The sequence below is a fragment of the Nicotiana sylvestris genome, chromosome 4, assembly GCF_000393655.2.
Source record: "Nicotiana sylvestris chromosome 4, ASM39365v2, whole genome shotgun sequence".
Taxonomy (NCBI): Eukaryota; Viridiplantae; Streptophyta; class Magnoliopsida; order Solanales; family Solanaceae; genus Nicotiana; species Nicotiana sylvestris.
In genome coordinates this window covers 72,769,639-72,792,247 of record NC_091060.1, presented here as the reverse complement: position 1 = coordinate 72,792,247, position 22,609 = coordinate 72,769,639, and the positions used below count along the sequence as shown (strand labels likewise).

Here is a 22,609-nt window from a genome sequence, read left to right as displayed (position 1 = left end):
GAATTGCCAAATATTAGGAAAGTGTCAAATACCCTAGGAACCTCCAAATCCAAATTCGGACATGCGCCCGAAGTCGAAAATCACCAAACAAACCTATTGAAACCATCAAATCACATATTCGATGTCGTTTACACAAAAATCAAACTTTGGTCAACTCTTACAACTCAAACATCCAAAATAAGACTGTCTCAATTCACTATAAAAACTTTCTGACACGAACCCAACCATTCCCACAAATCATCAAACATCAAATACTCTGTGTGTGTGTATGTATGTATATATATGTATGTATGTGTATATATATATATATATGTATATGTATATATATAAACCGGTCGGATCATTACAAGTACACAATCTTAAGTTTCAAGTCAAAAATCTTTTTTCTACTCTTTAAATCGTTAACCTATGTGTGCTAATCCATGGGAAATCATTATAGTCAAAACCAAGTTAGAAGTATATACCCTCGTGATTTGGGTGAAGTCTCTCTCTAAACCCGTCTTTGATCCCTATCCAAAACTTAAAAGTGGTGAAAATAAGCTCAATCTCGGAATCTAGATATGAAATACCCCTAACAGCAAAACCTTCTTCGCGATCGCGACTGCCACCCATGCTTTGGCAATTCACAAAGTAGCTTGTGCAGATTTTCCTTCTATGTGATTGCTTCTGCCCCTCACACTACCACGATGCTCAACCGGATCTTTTACATGATCGTGGACCATCCCCACGTGATCGTGATTCACTTCACCTCCCTTGGCCCAGCTCCCTTTCCTCTTCGCAATTGTATATCACTTCACGTGATCGCAATGTACAATGTCCAGCTCCTCTTCGCAATCGCAGTGCCTTTTTCACAATCACATTTCACCATTTTCTTTAGTGCCTTTTACTCTTCGCGGTCGCAACCCTAATCTCCACGATCACAATTCATTAAATTGTTGCCAAAAATCTATAGATGCAAGGCGGCTAAAAGTAATCCAAAATCACCCGAGACCACGTTCGATCATCCTAACAAGTCTGTATATCCTCCAGGAACTCGTGCAAAAGTTCAAAACACAAATAACATTAATTCAAATTACGAAACTCTCTTAAGTTCATGAATTCCAACTTCCGACTGGAAGTGACGAACCAACCTTAAGGCACCCCAATCCCGAACCGAACATACGTACAAGTCCAAAATCATCATATGAATCTATTGGAACCTTCAAACATGAATTCTGTCTTGTTTACTCATAATGTTGATTTTGGTCAACTCTTCATAACTTAAAGCCTCTAAACACTCGATTGGGTCGTTATATATATGGTATAGCTAATCCCACCATATTAATACAAAATGATTCCCGAGACTAATTAATATCCATAACCAAACACAAGATAAAATAATCCCATATTTTCTCCTGAGATATTATCGTTATCGCACCAACCAAACGACTGCTAAAGGAATAGTCCAAAAGTAAAATTCTGGTCTTGGAGACTCTTCTGAAACTATACACTTGCTCGCGCATGCGCGTTCACTAGTATCTAATCCAGCCAACAGCAAATGTAATTAGATGAGAAATGAGAAATTATAACCAACACTAGCAAAGACAATTTGCATTTTTTTTTTCAAATACAAGCTGTAACGTAGATTTCACACCATCCTTTGTGTCATGCCCGAGACTGGTTAGAAAGGCCGTATAACTGACAAGATTTTCCAGATTTCACTTGGCTTAGACACCCTTGTATTGATACAGAAATTATCATATGGATACATGATTTTACTCAAGTAGCCTATAATTACAAATCAACATGTGAATATCAGGTATTCAGGGTTAGATGAGAATAAATATGATGGATCCTCCACCGTGCAGGTTCAACCACCAGCGACATTTGGAGCAGCAGCAGTGCAGAGCAGTTGTCCCCTAGCTATCACCAATCAGTTAATCAAAGAATGAGTCGTCAATGTTTTCATCTTGGCAGGAATATACATACAGGACGCTAGCTCTGCAAGGTAAAAAAACATACAGTGCAGGCCGCTCTAGAGCTCCAAAAGCCACTCCATATGAGCAATATCACGGTTATTGTCCAAAATATAACTCTTACTAATCCAAGCAATACTGCCCTTAACTCACGAAACATCTTGAAGTGCTAGACTCAGCTCTTGTGCGGACTTGGCAATGGACCCTCCCCTTCTGAGTGAAACGAAGAATTTTAAAAAAAAATTAAATAAATAAAAGCAGCAAGAGCAAATTTTGTTATGTAACATTTGGACCAAAGCCACTGGCTAAAGATGCATCGACGCACCTTGTAAGAGTGGGCAGCCAATGTTTGACTTTTTCAAGCTCAACAAAACAAAGATTGTAGCGATCCATCCTTTATTATCAATAAGAAAAGTATTCAAATTAGAAATACAAAAGAATGGAAGTATAAGAAAATATAAGATGGTACCTTTGCTCTGCCTCAATATCAACACCAACTGATGCTGGCGCAGACAATGAAGAATAAATCACTGAACCAAATACTTTAACAAATTTGAGCAGCATATTCAGTGAAATATCCTGATGCCTAAAGAATGTCCATAAAATAAAATGAGAACCACACTAAAAAATTATAGCACAGACAAAAGAAAGGTTCAAGCTTAAATTTGTACCTATCCAAGCTGCTCTCAAGCATTCCCACAAGGAGTGGTAGAAGGCACGTGCAAATCTCTAATGTAATAATATCATTTTTCTCTGTTAAAAAGCTAATTACATCAGCAAGCACCTGTATTATGCATCAGAAAGGAACCACATCGTGTTACAAAGGTAAATATCAAGCTTGAGGATAGGGCATAGAAAAGAGACACTTACAGCAGTATCTGCCATCTTCTCCATTGCACTAAGTGCCCCTCTAATGTCATGCCTTTGCCAGTACTGACAGACAACCTGCAAGAAAAAGAATACAATATTCGAGTTAGCAGACTCTTGAGGAGAAACCTTCACCTGTGAGTCTTAGTGATTAGAAACGTCCCCTGAGAAAAAGCAGGCTACATATCCCATAGGCTGATCATCTCAAGATAGAGAAACTAAGTTACAAGAGATTCAGAAGCACATATTTTTACAAACAATTTCTTTTCATAATTTCTCTTGCTTCACAAATGTTTAATTGCATAAATCGCATTTTATTTAACCAACTGGTGGCAATAGCTTAATCAATTGACAACCAATGATTGGTACTCTTCATCTTTTTCTCGTCTCTCCAACTGGACCATCCTTTAGAAATTTTATTAATAATCATAATCTAAACTTCATTATACAAAAAAGGGATCTAGTCTTATGACACACATACTCATGTTCCAGGAGAAGAAAACCAATGACCTTGAGGAACACATTCATCCTGTCAAACAGGTGTTGTTAACAGGAACACATGTTCATCCTTCATGTCTTAGTGATTACAATGTCCGCTGAGAATGCTACATATCCCATAGGCTCATCATCTCAAGATAGAGCAACTTAGTTAAGAGAGCTTCAAATGCATATATTTTTACAATGAATATCACTCTTTGCAATCTCTCTGGCTTCACTAACGGGTTTTTTTCACCGAACAAACGTTTACAGTCATTGAAGGTTGCAAGAATCGAATGTTTAATGCCTAGATCACTTTTTTTTTTGCTTCACCAATTGTAACGACCTGATAGGTCGTTTTGAGTTCTACCTTTCTGTTTCGTGATTTGAGCCTTGAATAGCATCATTGGATGATATATGATATGTGTGTATGGTTCGTTTAGATTTTCGGAACGTTTAGATGTGTTTTAATAAAAGAAATCTTGATTCAAAAGCTTGTATGTGTTGGAGTTGACCACAGTCAACATTCTTGGTAAACGACTCCGGATCGTTTTGATGATTCTGGTAGGTTCTATGATGATTTTAGACAACGTACGTATGTTGATTTGGGTCACGGGTGACCCAAGGCTGTTTTGGCGCTAATAGTATAAAGTTGACAATTTGAATTATGAACATGTGAATTCTCGAGTTTTGATGTTTGATTGTTGAATTTTGATGTTAGTTTAATGTTTCGAGCTTACGAGCGAGTTCATGTAAGGTTTATATACTTGTTTGAATGTTTGGATCGGGTCCCAAGAAGCTCGGGTGAATTTCGGATTGGTTTCGGGCTCTTTCTATAAGTTTTTCCATTGTTGGTGCTGCAGTCATCACATCTCACAAATGCGAGGTTTGCATTTGTGACATTTGGGAAGGGGGGCTCAGCTTCGCAATTGCTCACATTTTCGACTTTAGTGACTGAAGTGGCCCTCACATTTGCAACCACTGGATCGTATCTGTGAGCTTCGCAACTGCGAACAATAGTTTGCAATTGTGGTATCTGCAGCTGGTTATAAACGGAAGAGTTCCGAAATTAGCTCATTTTATTCCATTTTTGAGACTTATACTTCGCAAGAAGGCGATTTTTGAGAGGATTTTCTTCACAGCCTCATAGGTTAAGTGATTTTAACTTTGTTTTGGTTAATTTTCATTATTGCCCATAGATTTTCACCCCTAAGTCAAGGATTTTAAGGAGTAGAAATAGGATTTTTAGGTAGCAACTTAAGATTGTGTATTTTAGAAATTTAGACCTCGATTTGAGGTCTGATCTCGAAACTAATCACATATTTGGACTCGGAGATGATTGGGTAATCGGAATCTGGTCTTCATTTTTTATTTCGACCAAGTGGGTTCGGGTTGACTTTTGTTGACTTTTTCAAATATGATAAAGATCGAACCTTTTTAGTATTAGGAGGGATTTCTTAAGCTTGTATTTACTTATTTGAGTATTATTTGACTAGATTCGAGTGGTTTGGAGGCTTGTACTAGAGGGAAGGAGGTAAATACGGTGGTTAACCTTAACGTGAGGGAATTAGGTTGTAAATGCTTTACTTGCTATGTGATAAATGTGTTAGGGCAGGGTATATGCAAGGTGACGAGTGTATATGTGTTATCATGGGTTAAAGCAAGTTTTATTCATGTCCTTACTTATTTCATGCCTTATTCCTTTATGTTATGTTGGATTATGTGACTACTTGATTGTTCAAGTGTTAATGACCTTGTTTGAGTTCTTGTTGAGATATACAAGAGAGATTAGCTCTTGGGTATTGGATTGCCTAGCACACCTTGTTCATGTTCATCTTTTCCGTAATGATTATGTTTATCCATTCTCTTTGATATCATAATATGACTCTTGCCATGTTTGGTTGTTTGTTGGATGTTTCTGTAATATGCCATGCTCACCGCAACATTGTTATGATAGGACCGGGTTACTCGCCGCATCAATATGGCCATGGGATCGGGTTGCCGCTGCAACAGCTTTTGTGTTGGATTGGGTTGTGCGCCCCAACGCATATGGTATGAATTATGGTGTTTAACTTATGACATTGACTTCCTTAGTGGATTTGGGCTATATTGTTCCCGATATTGTTTTACCCTCTTGGGTTTGAGCTGTTGAGAAGGATTTGGGTGCTTTAAGTTGAGAAACGTGGTTTCTATTTTCTTTATTTGATCCTTTTTACCATTTCCCGCCTTTATTTTTGTCGTTATTATTATTATTTCTCTTGCTACTTCTCTTGCTTATTAACTATACAGATTTATATGGTAAGTGTCTTGTCATAGCATCGTTATTGCCTGCTCGAGGCTAGACTCAATACTTACTGAGTATATTGGGTCGGTTGTACTCATACTACACTTTTACACTTCTTGTGCAAGTTCAAACGTTGGTCCTAGCGATGTTAAGAGGGATGACTAGCTTGGACATCTTCGAGACTCGAGGTAGTGTTGCATACCTGTTCGCAGACCATGGAGTCACCCTTATTATCATTTCTATTGTTTACTTGTGTCAGACTGATATACTTTCAAGGTTTTACACCTCTCAAGCCCAAAGAACAGAGAAAAACAAAAGCATCCCGCTAAAGTTTTTCACAAAAGTCAAAGCGTTCTTCAAACTCACGTCAGAAGAATGTAAAATGAAACGAACCTTACCCGCTCCTTCCTCAATCCCACAAAATTGCAAGAAGCGTTGAATAAAGGAAGAAGAATCAAATAAAAGAGAAATCACGTTATTGAAGCAAAAACTTAGTAAAATCAATCACCAATGTTTATTTTCAGCATATTGAGCCCTTTAAATAGGTTTTTCAATGAGTAAAATTGATGAGGTTAAGGAAACCTAATCCTAATTAAGCTAGAATAAAAATAAGGCTAAGAAAACCTATCCTAACTAAAATAGGAAAAAGAATTCTGGTAGGAATGGACTACCAACTAACAATCCTAATTTGACTAGAACTATAAATATAATCCTACTAAAACAAGAGTTAAGAAATCCTAATCTTTAAAGAAAAGAAATCCTAATCTTGAAGGAAAAGAAATACTAATCTTGAATTGATTCTTGGACTTCTTCAATTTCTTGGATTTTTGGCCTTCTTGATCTTGAATCACAGACAGTGTTGTACTTCATTTCAGACTTTGTATTTAGTACTCTTAGAAGCTCATGTACTTATTGACACCAGTATTGGAAGGTATTAGACTTACTACGTTGTTATAGGAGCTTTTACCCTTATTTATGATATTGTGTTGTTAACCGTTTACTCTTGTTTCATTGCTTATTGTGAATGTGTTGGCTTGCTTAGCAAATAGGTTAGACGCCAACACAAACCTTTGGTTGGGATTTTGGGTCGCGACACCAATGTTTTATTGCCTAGATCACACTTTTATAACCAACTGGCAACGAACTACTTAATCAATTGGCAGCAAATGATTGGTACTGCTCTTCATCCTTTTCTCGTCTCTCCAATTGGACCATCCTTTTGAAATTTTAAGTATTAATTATCATAATTTCAACTTATAATGTGCAAAAAGGGATTAAGTCTTATGACATAGATACTCATGTCCCAGGAAAAGAAAACACCAATAAACTGAGGGACACATGTTCATCCTGTCAAATAGGCGTCATTAAAACAAGAGAAATCTTCGAAGGTCAATGGGGCACGGTTCGAAACTCGGAGGATAATGAGCTCGCTCCTCTACCTCTCTCCATTTAAACACCAGGCTTTTGCATGGGCCTAGCACACATATCCCGTGATGCGCTCGTACCACTAGACCAAAGCCCTAGGTCAGTATATATCTCATTTTCTTGTCAGGTAAAATAGTGGAAGGGATTATAAATGTAACAAATTGAAATGCAATCCTTTAACATTCTCTTCCACAAATGCTACACTGAGTTATTGACCTAAATATGGAAAAGCCACCTTCTCATGAACCTGTGTTCAGGATAAGCATAGCATACATCATCAGCTGCCAACAGAATTCTCTCTGAACCCTCCAATGGTATCCCATAATTGGGGCACCAGATCAAGTCTGGTGTCTCTCCTTTCTCCTTAACATACCAGATTGTCCATATCTCTGAATCTCATTTGACAGAGATGCACTAGCCATACAGGTAGTATGTTGTGTTAACACACTTTGTAGCATATTAGACAGATATGAATCGATCTGACAGTCATTTAAAAGCCATGGCATCTGTAAAAACTTACTTTTCACCACACCAAGAAGCATTGAAAAGCAATGCTAACATTTCTATGTTGGCCAGGTACAAGTACAACACTCTAAACTAGAAAAGATCATCCTCACAGACAGCAGTAATGGGATTCTTATCATTCCAAAGTCCAGGTTAATAAAACGATTAAGTGAAGAACATATCAGGCAATGAATCAAGCATGCCTCAATCCGAAACTAGCTAGAAAAAGGGATTTAGTGAGGATCTACCTATTTTGGAAAGAGAATGGTTAAAACTTAGAAGCATGCGTTCAAGTAAAATACTGAAAAAGACATCCAAATGAATTTGTAGGAGACATAGCCAATGATGTGTAACATATAGCAAAGAGTCTGTTCGAGACCTCTAATACTCGTTATAGTGCATGAGAAGATTTTGCCTTTAAATCAAGCATGCTTACAGTTGAACTTTTTTCTACTTATACTAATTCTGAGAACATTGAAGTGCTCAAAACAGGATTGATTGTGCTGCAAGTCAATGACCCATTAACCTTACATGCAGATCCATTAATCCTCCAAAGCTCATTATTCCATAAAAAACCTTTTTACGTCTTTCCAAACTGTAAGTTGTAGAGCACAACCAAAGATTAGAAATCATAGCATAAAGAGCGTACTAACACTCACATCACAAATCAGCACGTCTAAAAACACCATTAGTAAGTCATTTTGCTTCAGTTGTATTATTAGTTACCTGTAATTTGGCCAAACGAGATTGCATTAAGCCAACAAATTGGTCATGCTGTTCCAACAAGTCAGTGATGGTATCCTCATCTGTAGCAGAAACTGTTACACTTTCAGCTGACGAAGGATGCCCTCTCTTTTTTCATACAAGCAGAAAGGAACGAAAGATGAGTTAAAATCTGCATTAGGAAAGTGATATAGAAATATACATAACTTCACATCATCCCGAAGTCTTTCAAAAAACTAGCAGTTTTATTGGGGATCTACAAGTTCTGGCCTTATATTGTGTCTACATAGCCATAGAAAGTATTGTCTATCTAAAGTCTTGCAATATTCAATATTTTTCTGCAATAGCTAGGAAGAGTGCATTCAAGCTACCAACCAAAACTAATGAGTAATGACAGAGATCAAAAAATGTCTGCATATTCTAGGTCAATCTCTTACTATCCATTCCCCAAAATAAAGCACCGTATATTCTCTTCCTTGGATCATAAACGATTAGGTAGGTTAGAGCAGAGGAGCAAACAATACGGCATGTCATCTTAATTGTGCTTGACTTTTTACCACGTACCAACTGATTGATATTTCTACCATCTTTATTTCTAGGTTATTTTTCCTTTCCACTTTTCACATATTTTATGTCTTCTATTATAATGTTTGAAATTTTCTCTACAATTCTTTATATCTCATGTAATTTTTCCAAAATGTAAAATTACTATTAACTTTTTACTGGTTTCTATGTTGTATTATTCTACAAACTTAGATTTAGTGCATGTTTTTTAGAGAACTATTATAGTATTTAATGAAATATAGAATTAATAAGGTTGAGGTAATAATGAAATATAGAATTAATAAGGTTGAGGTTTGATGGATAATTCCTGTTAGATAGTTATGTGTAAATAGTCCTAGTCCCATAAATAATAGGAGTAATCCGAGCTTCACTGAGAAAATTATAGTTGTACATCATTCCAGCGACATCCGAGAAGAAAGAACTCATTGCGGTCCAATTTTCCAGCAACATCGTCTTGTTCACAGGGTTCATCACTGCTACATGGTACTGTGCATATACTTGTACCACCATTAGATCAGAAATCCTTATGCAATCAAACCCCAAAAACCCCAGTCCCATCGAAATAGAAAAGTCAGTCACCGTGCGTATTTCCGGTTGACGACTCAAGATTGATTTGTGTTATCTCTTATTGGTACTGTCGTGCGAAAGCCAACACTACCCCAGTCAATCGCCCCGGCAGAAAGTCCTTCACGCCTCCACGCGCTGCCAGAAGTAGGGTTCCGGCGAGCTATAGTAACTTTTCCTGCGCGTTTGAGCCATTCCGACCACTTTTTGACAATTTCTTTAGGCCAACTTACTCGTCTTGCGGTTCGAGCCTACCCATATAAATTACATCAAATTCTGACGATTTTTATTTTTTCAGACATGAACAGTGCACTTTTTCCCCGTGAACAGTGAGTTTTGGCATGAACAGTAATTTCTAGAAAAGTTACTGTTTTGTAGTGGTGTTTTAGAACCTATTATGCAGTGTGGAATTCGGATTAGTCTCACTATTTTCAAATTTTTCTGGCGACTTTTCGGTCAACTTATGTTTATCAGCAACCACCTGGATTTGTTGCTCAGGGGGAGTCTAGTGGCCTTTATGTCGAATGATCAACTTGCAGATATTTTCATCTCGCATTAGTTACATATGTAACAAGCTCGGTACGTATGGTTTGTATGTGTCGGTTTGAGGGGGAGTGTTAGATAGTATGTGTAAATAGTCCTAGTCCCATATGTAATAAGAGTAGAATATGTTCTAGTCCCCATATATAGTAGGAGCAAAATATCATTATTAAAAAATAGATTTTTCTCCCGTGCATTCTCACAATTCTAAAAACAAAAGGTTGCTAATAGTGATCTATTTTTGGGAAACATTCAATCCAAACACAATTGTTATATAAAGTATACGGTAGGAGGAGCACAAAACAACCATATTGGAATGTAGTGCACTACTCATCGTGTAAAGCTTGCCTCGAGAGTATAAATACAAAAATAAAGAATTCTGGCAGCCGGTTGTTGGGAAGTTGGAGAAAAGATGCAGTGAATGGAAAAGAAAATATCGGAGGAAGAAAGATAACATTATTAAAGCCGAACCTCTCCAACATACCGACCTATTTTATATCCTTATTTCGTATTCCTATAGGTGTTGCAAAGAAGTAGGAGGATGAGATATTTTCTATGGGAGGAAAGGAGGGAGAAAAGAAATATCACGTAGTAGAGTGGAAAAAGATTACATCCCCATGTGAGAAAAGGGATTAGGAATCACTTTTAACACTGGAATGTTGGAACGGTGGCGATACACTTAAGAGGAGAATGCTTTACTGAGAAGTCAACATATACTACTATGGCACTATTTATAATTTATGATTTCTGATAAGGGAGTAAATATTTATGGAGTGAGTCTGTGGAAGGGATCATAAAAGGGTGGGTAATGGCTTGAGGGTAAGGTTTTGGAGAACGTATGGTGCGAGGGGGATATGCATGGAGAATCCATATCCCACAAATATTCAGAAGTTAAACAGAGAAATGCTATGATAGCTGATTACATGAGACGAGACGATAATGGGGTCATATGAGATGAAAGTTTTAGTAAGGCTATTCAAGATTAGGAATGGCACGAAGTAGAGATTTTCTTTTACAAAAATATAACTATAAAATGTGGAATGATTTCTTTTATACAAAATATAGCTATAAAATGGGGAATGATTTCTTTTATAGAGAATATAACTACGATACAGGGAATGAGGACGGAGATAAGAAGATATGGAGGAGGTGGGGGCAAAATCTTTTACAACTAAATCTTATTTCAGAATTACCAGAAAAGGGGCTAAGAGGGAGCTACACAAAAAAGTTTCGAGCGCCAAGTATCGAAAGAAAGTTTCTTTGACTGGTGTGCAGTGATAGATGCTATATCAACCGAGAAAATTCTGAAGGGGAACTTTTTTTTTTGATAAGGTAAATTGTATTAATCAAAAGGGAGAGAACTCCCGTATACAAGAAGTATACCAAAAAGTAGAGAATTTACATCAAAACATGATTCTCTACAAAAGACGCACAATCTACTATACAAATAGGGGTTATATGAGTGCACCAAAAAGCAATCAAAGATAAAAGACTGTTCTTAAGATGTGAAAAAGGAGACTCAATCCTCTCAAAAGCTCTCCTATTTCTCTCCCCTCAAACTATCCACATGAGAGCTAACGGAGCGAACTTCCACGTCTTTTGCTTTCTTCTTCTACGAAAACCGGCCCAGCTATATAACATTTCCTTTATAGTGCTTCGCATCACCCATTGAACACCAAAAAGGTTCAGGATCGCCCTCCACAAGGCGGAGGACACAGGGCAATGCAACAAAAGATGATCAACTTCTTCCCCTGAGCTTTTATACATATAGCACCAACTAACAAGTGCAATTCCCCTCTTTCACAGATTCTCAACAGTCAAAATCACTCCCCTCACCGCTAGCCATGCAAAAAAGCACACCTTCGTGGGCGCCTTAGGAATCCAGATCGAGTAGTATGGAAAAAAGGCCTCCTCTCTCACCAACATACTCTGGTAAAAGGACTTTACAGTGAACAGACCATCGCCACGCAAACCCAATCTCCAAGAATCACAAGATGGTTGAGGCCTGTCTTGCCCATATAGTAGTGTCAATAAATCTTGGAGCTCCCCAATCTCCCAATCTTGCATGTTCCTTCTAGATGAGAGGTCCCATACTACCCCCCCCCCCTACATGCTCCTTACGACTCTGTTGGACCAGCAATTCCTTCTGGTTGAACTTTGAAGACGTGGGGAAGGAGACCCTCAGAGTATCCTCTCCACACCACCTATGATTCCAAAAGCTAATTATTCTCCTTCCATCTCCCACCCGGTAAGAGATGTTGCCACTGAAGGATTCCCAATTCTTCATTATGCTCCTCCACATGCCACACCCGAAAGGTGTTGTGATTGCCTTGGTCCTCCAACCCCTCCCGTGGAATCGTACTTTTCTACTATGACCTCCCTCCATAGAGCATGCTCTTCTATCCTGAATCTCCACAGTCATTTCCCTAACAAAGCTCTATTGAATACCTTAAGATCTTTTACTCCAAGTCCACCCCACTTTTTCGGGGAAGTGATTGTCTGCCAATTCACTAGATGATACTTTCTAGTTCCATTCGCTGCATCCCAAAGAAAATTCCTTTGAAGTCGCTCCAGTTTTTATGTGATGCTCACAGGAGCTTGCAACAACAAGGACAACTAATAGGTGGGCATACTCGATAAAGTGCTTTAATAAGCACTTCCTTTCTGCCTTTTGACAAATACCGTTTCTGCCAGCCTGCTAATCTTTTTTCAACCCTTTCGATCACAAGATTCCAAACCGTAATATCCTTATGCGAAGCGCCCAATGGGAGACCCAGGTAAGTAGTGGGAAGGGAGCCCACCTTACATATGAGAATATAAGACAAAGCATCAATGTTAGCAACCTCACCCACCGGGAAAATCTCACACTTGCCGAGGTTGATTTTGAGACCTGACACTATCTGAAACCACTGTAGGACATGCTTCAGGTAGGTCAACTGATCCATATCGGCATCAGAGAAAACCAGGTTGTTATCCACAAAAAGCAAATGAGAGACTCTTCGAGCACTGGGCACCCCGATCGGAGCAGAGAATCCTCTCAAGAAGCCTCCGCCCGCCGCTCGATCCATCATTTTACTTAAAGCATCCACCACTAGAATGAATAGCATGGGGGATAGGGGGTCGGTCTCCTTGCCTGAAACCCCTGGAGCTGCCAAAGAAACCACACGGGCTACCATTAACCAGGACAGAGAATCTGACTGAGGAAATGCAGAACTTGATCCATCCCCTCCATCTTGCCCCAAACCCCATCCGCATCATAATGAAATCCAGGAACTCCCAATTGACATGGTCGAAAGCCTTCTCAAGGTCTAACTTGCATAGTAAGACGGGATCTCTATTTTTTCTTCTGGAGTCTACAAGTTCATTTGCCACCAAAGCGGCATCCAGAATCTGCCTACCTTCCACAAACGCATTCTGGGAGGACGAAACAGACACGTCAAGAACCTTCTTGAGTCTATTGGAAAGCACTTTAGAAATAATCTTGTAAATACTCCCCACGAGACTAATAGGCCTGTAGTCACTAATACAAGATGCACCTTCTTTCTTAGGCACAATAATAATAAAAGAAGCATTGATACTTCTCTCGAAAACACAATTCACATGAAGTATTCAATGGCTTCCATCATTTACCCCTTGAGGGTGTCCCAACAGAGCTGGAAGAAGGCTAAAGATAAATCATTAAGGCCGGGAGCTTTATCACCAGCACAACTCCACACAGTCTTGTGCACCTCCTCCTCCTCGAAAGCCCTTTCTAGCCACTCGTTGTCTCCCTCCCCTATGTGGTTGAACTCTATTCCCCCCAAAGTCGGCCTCCAACTAACTTCCTCTTTGTATAAATTCTCATAAAACCCCATTGTCGCCCCTTTTACCTCCTCCTCTCCCTCAATCCTCACCCCATCCACAACTAAGGACTCTATGAAGTTTCTCCTTCGATTTGCAACCGCCACCCTGTGGAGAAATTTGGTATTCGAGTCCTCTTCCTTTAACCATAGCGCCCTCTATTTTTGCCGCCAACTAGTCTCCTGAGTTATTGCTAACTCGAATATTTCCCTCTTAACCTGCCCCAATCTCTATTTCTCAGATTCATCTAGCTCCCTCGCCCCTTCCCCTCTCTAGATCCCCCAATTCATGCATAAGCTCCCTCATTTTAACCTCTACCCTCCCAAAAACCTCCTTATTCCACCTAATAATATCTCCCTTGAGCAATTTAAGTTTCTTCGAAAGACGAAATGAAGGTGTCCCTGATACCCCGTAGCTTGTCCATCATTCTTTCACCTTGTCACCAAATCCTGGCACCTTCAACCACATGTTCTCGAATCGAAAGGGAGCACGCACCCCCCTCCCTCTGCATCCATCTAGCAAGATAGGCAAATGACCCAAAGTCAACCTAGGTAAAGGAATCTGCAGCACATTCGGCACCAGCTCATCCCAGGAGGGCGATATCAGAAATCTATCAAGTCTAGACCTTGAGTTAGAATCCTCCGCCCTGGCCCAAGTAAACATTTCCCCTGACAGAGGAAGATCAATGAGAAAGTGATCATTGATGAAGTCAGAAAACTCCTCTATGGCCCTCGAAATCATACTACACCCTAATCTCTCCTCCGGGAATCTAATAGTGTTAAAGTCTCCCCCTAGAACCCATTGGCCTCTCAATCAGTTGGACATTAAGAATGTTTTTCTTCACGGTGACCATGAGGATGAGGTTTATATGGAGCAACCACCTGGTTTTGTTGCTCAAGGGGAGTCTAGTGGTCTTGTATGCCGGTTGCGCCGGTCCCTCTATGGTCTAAAGTAGTCTCCTCGAGCCTTGTTTGGTAAGTTCAGCACAATTATTCAAGAGTTTGGCATGACTCGTAGTAAAGTTGATCACCCCGTATTTTATCAACATTCTGCTTTAAATCTCTGTATTTATCTGGTCGTTTATGTTGACGATATTGTTATTACCGGCAATGATCAGGATGGTATTAGTAAGTTGAAGCAACATTTCTTTCAGCACTTTCAGACTAAGGATCTGGGCAGATTAAAGTATTTTTTAGGTATTGAGGTCGCTCAGTCTAGCTCAGGTATTGTGATCTCACAACGGAAGTATGCCTTAGACATTCTTGAGGAGACAGGAATGACAGTTTGTAGACCTGTTGACACTCCGATGGATCCGAATTCTAAACTTCTGCCAGGACGGGGAGCCTCTTAGCGATCCTGCAAGATATAGGCGGTTGGTTGGTAAATATTACCTCACAGTGACTAGACCTGACATTTCCTTTCCTGTGAGTGTTGTGAGTTAGTTTATGGATTCTCCCTGTGATAGTCATTGGGATGCAGTTGTCCGCATTCTTCGGTATATAAAATCAACTCCAGGCAAAGGCTTATTGTTTGAGGATCGAGGCCATGAGCAGATTGTTGGATACTCAGATGTTGATTGGGCAGGATCATCTTCTGATAGACGTTCTACGTCTGGATATTGTGTCTTAGTCGGAGGAAATTTGGTGTCTTGGAAGAGCAAAAAACAGAATGTGGTTGCTTGGTCTAATGCAGAAGCAGAATATCGAGCAATGGCTATAGCGACATGTGAGCTAATTTGGATCAAACAGTTGCTCAAGGAGTTGAAATTTGGTGAGATTAGTCAGATGGGACTTGTGTGTGATAATCAAGCTGCTCTTCATATTGCGTCAAATCCAGTGTTTCATGAGAGAACTAAACACATCGAGATTGACTATCACTTTGTTAGAGAAAAGATACTCTCAGGAGATATTGCTAAAAATTTTGTGAAGTCGAATGATCAGCTTGCTGATATTTTCACCAAGTCCCTCACTGGTCCTCGTATTAGTTATATATGTAACAAGCTCGGTACATATGAGTTATATGCACCAGCTTGAGGGGGAGTGTTAGTTTGATAGTTATATAGTAATAAATAACCATAATCCCATATGTATTAGAAGTAGGACATGTATTATATATATAGGGCTCATTGTATCATTGTCAATATTAACCAATATAAGATTTTTCTCCCATGTATTCTCACAGTACCAAATACCTATTTAACTGCTACAAATAGGCTCAGGTTTGCAACTAAATATAATTCCTCCACATGCTTTAAAACCGTGGAAGCACATCATCATTTTCCATATCAACAAACATGAAATTATACATTAATAACAAAAACAATACACAAAAGAATTTGTGTATATATGTGTGTGTGTTTGTGTATATGCATGTGTGTGAGCTTAACAAAGTATTAAAAGATATGTAAAAGTACTAAAGAAGAAATCTCAGTTTAGAAAAATACCAAGTTGGTAGAAAGCATATTCAGAGCAGGTGTGTGTTTGTGTATATGTGTGTGTGAGAGAGCTTAACAAAGTATTAAAAGATATGTAAAACTACTAAAGAAGAAATCTGAGATTAGACAAATACCAAGTTGGTGGAAAGCATATTCTGAGCAGGTACTATCCCAACAACATTGTTGGAAGCAAGACCCTCGTGAGATGGGATCCTGTCTCTCCTCTCCCAATTTGCAACAACAGACCGTGTCCTTGCTAATTTAACAAAAATAGTGTACTAAGTAACGTTCATAGGAATGTTCAGCAACAGACTCAAGATTAAAGAGAAAATTTACCTCTTCTTTGACCTTCTATGGGATAAGCACTCCTACTAATGACATTTCCACGTGTTTCATCTGAAACAAAATTGCCAGATTTCATAAACTATATCTACTCCACAATCCGCATTATTCAAGAAAAGAAAAAGGGATAAAGAAAATTCCATCTGCTAATTACAACATAACAACAACAACAATGAATCGATCGCGAACTAGTTTGGCTCAGCTATACAAATTTGTCTCCACTTAGGTCAATTTCGATCCAAGAGGTAAAAGGTCCAATAAACAATGACACTTACCTTCCAAGAAATCCCATAAACAGAAGAAAACAATAAAGTGCAGCGAAGATCAGTAAAAAGCATAAATAAACCATTCAAAGAAAAGAAGTGTCTTCTCCTTGTACAGCAATGATGGTGAAGGCCACCAATCTATAAGGGAAACAACTGGGAGACCAAATTCTAGCACCGTGTATTCTTCTAGGAATATAAGTAACCGCAAGAACAACAAAAAATATTAATCGAGTTCAGACAAGGCAGGCATTGACATAAAAGGCAGCATGAACATTGTTCGGTGACAAATATCTATATATATACACACACACATAATGTGTGTGCGTTTGTAGAATCAATGGCAGATGCAGGATTACTAGAGAGGGGCAATTTTCTACATATAGAAATGGTTAAGAAAATGATCACAAATTTCCCAAAATTTAATAATTTTGAAGGGTGAGCATATTATGAAAAAGTCAGGGGGCTTCCTGTATACAACCATAATTTATGACAAATATTTCATTAGCAGCTAATATTACTATCCATTTGTTCTACTAGTAAAAGAGTCCACTTGGTACTGCTTTTCGAGGATTCATATACAAGTTCTACCACTCAAAGGTTAATAAATAGTGGATGGCAACAAAAAGAAATAAATGAAAAGGCTATTTCATAGCACAAACACATATAGAACAACAATAGGATAGACGAAAGTAATCACTAAATGTCAGTATTTGATAAAAAGAAAATGGCTGACAAGTTAATACGCACAATTTTCATTTTGGTTTCCAGAAAATAACTCAGGTACTGAATGCGTTTCAAGTTTTGCTGAGACCAGACTCTTGTCATCCTTCACATTCTTCTCAGTTGCTGCAGCTACAGCAATTACTGAAGGGAAATTGTTCTTGTCTGCTGTACTACTGAATTCAATAACCTTGGGGACTTCAATGTCAAACTGTGACACAGCATTTGGTTTCCCAAGGTCTTCCTTGAAAGTTGGAAACCTCCGTGAATCGGAGACTTTTGTCTGCAATGACTGCTGCATTGCCCTTGTTGCAACTCCTTCTTTCCTGGGTTCAGATACTTGCTCCATTCGGTCATTATTTCTTGGAACAATAATGGGTATGACCTCTGACCTATTGACAATGGAAGAATTAGCTGCTGATTGGGCTTTAGCTGAATTCCTCTTCAGACCAGTTGTATTAGGAAATGCTGTGGTGTTAATTGGAGGTGCTTTTGCACCAACACTCAGATTTATTCTTTGAGGAGTGCCAGGTGCACTTGCAGTAGCTTCATTGAGAAGATAAGTGAAGACTGTCAGAACTTTCGGGGAGCCAAACCCAGAGAAGGAAACAAATAAAAATGCTATCAGCTAACAAAATGGGAGGAAATAAAAGAATCTCGACACAAGGTACCAAGCTAACAAATATACGCAAACGAAAAAGGTATTAAAAAAAAAAAGATAAATAGCATACTAGTAAGGGTCCTAGAATCTCTTTGAAGCTCCAAGTTTTGTGATACTGAAAGTCTTCCAAAAGATTTGGTCTCTTTAACAGGATCACAATTTTGAGAAATCAAGAGTCTACCAGAACTGGCTTTGGTACCATCATCCGCCAGATTGGATAAATTCCCACCCGAATTCGGTTTTACATCAGGGTGACCATTTAATCGAGCAGTATTACCCATTGCATATGGTTCAAGACGCTGCATGAAGAAAGCATGAAACAAATTAAACCTTACTTCAAAATCATAACAAGAAGTATATCGTCAAAGATGACTCCAATCAAAAGAAAACTTTTTACCGAAATATCCACAACCCACACTCCAACACAACTTTGATTGTAAGAGCAGCCAAGGAGTTTCTCTTCATGAATATTAAGATCCGACAGCCGAGACCATCCAACATCTACTGTATCATGACATCTAATTGGTTCCCAAGAGCATACCTACAAAAAAAAGGAGCAATTTTTAAGGAAACAACATAAATGCCACAATACATGGAACAACAATTTCTGAAGGAACAGCAAATACCCAAGACTACCTTCAAACTCTCATGCAAACCACAGAGAAGGGTTCTCCCATCGGGATTGAAGGTCATACAACGCACCCCTGATGTCTAGAATTGAGATAAACAAATAGTTAAGCTTTTTACAATCCCTAGACTTCCAAGAAACATGAGAAGCACTCAGAAGCAATATTGTTTTGATTTATTGAAGATGAAAACTGCGAACAAAGAGAAGATGCAAAAAGGATAAAAAGATTAACCTCAGGACCAGCTGAACCTATGAGCTCAAAGGTTTCTAGGTCCCAGAATTTTACCGTTCTGTCGGCAGAACCTGGTGAAGAAAAAGAACAAGAACAAACAATGAGGCAACTTATTGCTATGATGATCAGAATCAATACAACACCTAACAATGAAGATCTCTTTTTATTCGTTTGATCCTCCCACCACCACCATCCCAATCCCTGCTTTCATTGGGTTGTCAGTATTACTAGCTTTCCACTAGATATGCAACAACGATAAACCCAGTTTAATCCCACAAGTAGCGGCTGGGGAGGGTAGTGTGTACGCAGACCTTACCCCTACCTATAAAGGTAGAAAGGTTATTTTCGATAGACCCTCGGCTCAAGGAACAGTAAAAACAAAGCAACAAACAATAGCAGCAACAATGTAATAGGGTAACGGAAGCGAATGACACAACATGTAATAAAGAACCAGGAATAAGAGAATACAAGAATAGTACTAGTACTATTAGTAAGCCTAGGAGAAACTCACGACTACCTGTCAACCTACAACCCTAATCCTCGACCTCCACACCTTCCTATCGTGGGTCATGTCCTCGGTAAGCTGAAGCAATGACATGCCTGCCTAATCACCTCTCCACAATTCTTCTTTGATCTACCCCTACCCTTTTTCAGGCCCGCCATGGTCAACCTCTCACACCTCCTAACCGGGGTATCTATGTATCTACTCTTCACAATGTCCGAACCATCTCAGTCTCGATTCCCACAACTTGTCCTCCACGGAGGCCACTCCTACCTTGTCCCTAATAACTTCATTCATAATCTTGTCTTTCCTGGTATGTCCACACATCCATCTCAACATCCTCATTTTAGCTACTTTCATCTTCTGGACATGGGACTTCTTGACGGGCCAACACTCAGCTCCATTCAACATAGTCAGTCTAACCACCACTCTTTAGAACTTGCCCTTAAGTCTAGGTGGAACATTCTTATCACACAAAACTCCCGAAGCAAGCCTCCATTTCATCCACCCCGCTCCAACGCGATCATCCTCGTCAATCTCCCCGTTGCCTTGGATTATAGACCCAAGATACTTGAAACTATCTCTTTTGCGGATGACTTGAGTAACAATCTTCACATCCAATTCTGGTTCATGCATCCCATCACTGAACTTGCACTCCAAGTATTATGTTTTCGACCTACTCAACGTAAAACATTTAGACCACAATGTATGTCTCCAAACTTCCAACTTAGCGTTAACTCTGCCTCGCATCTTGTCAATCAGTACCATGTCATCAACAAATAGCATACACCATGGCACCTCCCCTTGTATGTGTCATGTCAGCACATCCAACGCTAGGGCAAACAAAAACGGGCAACCCCATCTCCATCTCCACTGGGAAATGTTCTGAGTCTCCTCCTGCAGTCCTCACCCGAGTCTTAACTCCCTCAAAAATGTCCTTAATCACCATAATGTACGCTACCGGGACAACACTAACCTCCAAACATCTTCATAGAACCTCCCTCGGGACTTTGTCATAAGCTTCAAGGTCAATAAACACAACATGCAAGTCCTTTTTCCTCTCCCTATACTGCTCCACCAATCGTCTCACAAGGTGAATGGCTTCTGTAGTTGACCGTCCCGGCATAAATCCGAACTGGTTCTCGAAAATAGATACACTTCTCCTCATCCTCCTCTTCACCATCTTCTCCCAACCTTTCCTAGTGTGACTCACCACCTTTTCCACTAGATATGCATACTTCAAATAAAAAGAACCATTTAGTTTCTTTTTTTTGTGTGTTTAGTAATGATAGGACCTTTTAGTTTCTAGAAACTTCATATAATAGTTCACAAATTCCTATTATCCTTCCCCTTTTCTGGACTGCCATTTCAATCATGAAAGTAAAGCATCCAGCAAATTCAACACCCAGTAATTACACAAATATGTAGCATCACTATTCAGTGAGGTCTTAGTCCATTTTCACACGAGACTCTGCAAGAAACTCAGAATCACATGTTTTCATCTTGGACTTGGGAAAGGAAGGCCTATATTGATTTGAACTATCTCCCCTAGGATGACTATTTGGAAGAAAACTTTCTAAGTATCAAAGGCCCCTTGGAATGTACAGCAAAATAAGAAAAAGCAATTCCATAGGTAATCCCATAACATAGACCACAAGGATACCAAGAAATCACTATATGTATGGATAAGCTGAATAAGCCAGCCAAGCCTCGAAGGATTCTACTATTTTGTACAGATGAAGTAGCCCAAAAATTCACCAGTCATCATGATGTACGTTCAAAGTTTTGCACCTCTCAAGTACGAAGAAGCGAGAAAAACAAAGCACCCCGCTAAAGTTTTTCACAAAACTATAGAAAGTGTTCTTCAAACTCACGTTAGAAGAATGTAAAATGAAAATAAACCTCACCCCCACGTTCTTCAATCCCGCAAGATTGCAAGAACCGTTGAATAAAGGAAGAACAGTGAAATAAAAAGTAAATCACGTTTTTTGAAGCAAGAGCTTAGAATACTAATCACCCGTCATTATTTTCAGCTTATTAAGCCCTTTAAATAGGTTTTACAATGAGTAAAATTGATGAAGTTGAGGAAAACTAATCCTAAGTAAACGAGAATAAGAATAAGGGTAAGAAAAACATATCCTAACTAAAATAGAAAAGAGAATTCTAGTAAGGATGGGATACCAACTAACAATCCTATTTTGACTAGAACTACAAATATAATCCTACTAAAATAAGAATTAAATTGCTAGAAAACAAGAAATAAGAAATCCTAATCTTCAAGGAAAAGAAATTCTAATCTTGGATGGATTCTTGGACTTCTTGAATTTCTTGGATTCTTGGCCTTCTTGATCTTGCATCATTCTCCCCTAGTTGAAAAAACTCATCCTTTGAGTCTAACAACTTCCATAAATGGCGCAAGATTTGCTATAATAAAGAATGAGGACCCAATGCTCACCAGGTTTCAAGTTACACTTTGCTAGCTTATCATAGAGCTTCTTCACATTGTAAGAAAACTTAGCATGTTGTCGAACTAAATCCCACTTTCTAAGTTTCAACTTTCTACTATGCCTTCTCCGTGTAATCATTCTATATTGACTATCAAACTTCAACTAACGATATGAAGTTATTGGTGTTAGAACTTCATGAAACTTAGCCAACTCCATGTCTAGCTATGAATTAAGCATGGAGATCAACGCTCTTCTTGGGAATGCATTAATTGCATCGCTTGTATGCCAATAGTGATTTTGATGATAGCCATACATATTTATGACGTGAGGACATCTAGTTTCTCCAATACATGGACTCAAACTCTCCATTATCCACTCCTTTTTAGGTAATCTTTCCTCTTGTTTATGCATATTTTTATGGACTTTAGGATTGATGCAATATGCTGACTTGTTTGGCATCTCTGAAAGGCGAAAAGTCAACGACACACATGGCTGGTTAATCCAATGGATCGTCATAAAACTTTGGTGGTAATTCCTCAAGTTTTGGATCCAATGCATGTTCCTCATCTCTTTGATATTGGTCTTTATTAGCTTTATCCTCTTCACTACCTTGATTATCTGAATATTTATCATC

At 38.9% G+C, this 22,609-nt stretch overlaps 1 protein-coding gene across 3 annotated transcripts in view; it reads right to left on the bottom strand.

Annotated features, from left to right (window-relative positions):
• Window positions 1–1,555: 1,555 nt before the first annotated feature.
• Window positions 1,556–22,609, bottom strand: part of LOC104237875 (katanin p80 WD40 repeat-containing subunit B1 homolog KTN80.4) — a 29,771-nt gene continuing 8,717 nt past the window's right edge. Inside the window, exons 6-19 of one of the 3 annotated variants that reach the window (XR_713749.2) lie at window positions 19,027–19,097; window positions 18,803–18,877; window positions 18,564–18,707; window positions 18,237–18,465; window positions 17,533–18,051; window positions 16,514–16,573; window positions 16,312–16,433; window positions 8,239–8,364; window positions 2,826–2,900; window positions 2,627–2,739; window positions 2,425–2,541; window positions 2,281–2,349; window positions 2,002–2,168; window positions 1,556–1,902 (exon numbers count right to left, since the gene is read on the bottom strand). Coding sequence is in view for 2 of the 3 variants with exons in the window: in XM_009792102.2 (XP_009790404.1) it covers window positions 2,105–2,168; window positions 2,281–2,349; window positions 2,425–2,541; window positions 2,627–2,739; window positions 2,826–2,900; window positions 8,239–8,364; window positions 16,312–16,433; window positions 16,514–16,573; window positions 17,533–18,051; window positions 18,237–18,465; window positions 18,564–18,707; window positions 18,803–18,877; window positions 19,027–19,097 (1,784 nt within the window). In the remaining variant the exon portion in view is untranslated. Of the gene's footprint in view, window positions 2,169–2,280; window positions 2,350–2,424; window positions 2,542–2,626; window positions 2,740–2,825; window positions 2,901–8,238; window positions 8,365–16,311; window positions 16,434–16,513; window positions 16,574–17,532; window positions 18,052–18,236; window positions 18,466–18,563; window positions 18,708–18,802; window positions 18,878–19,026; window positions 19,098–22,609 lie in introns of all 3 variants that reach the window. The other 2 variants (XM_009792102.2, XM_070172015.1) reach the window with 2 other exon arrangements.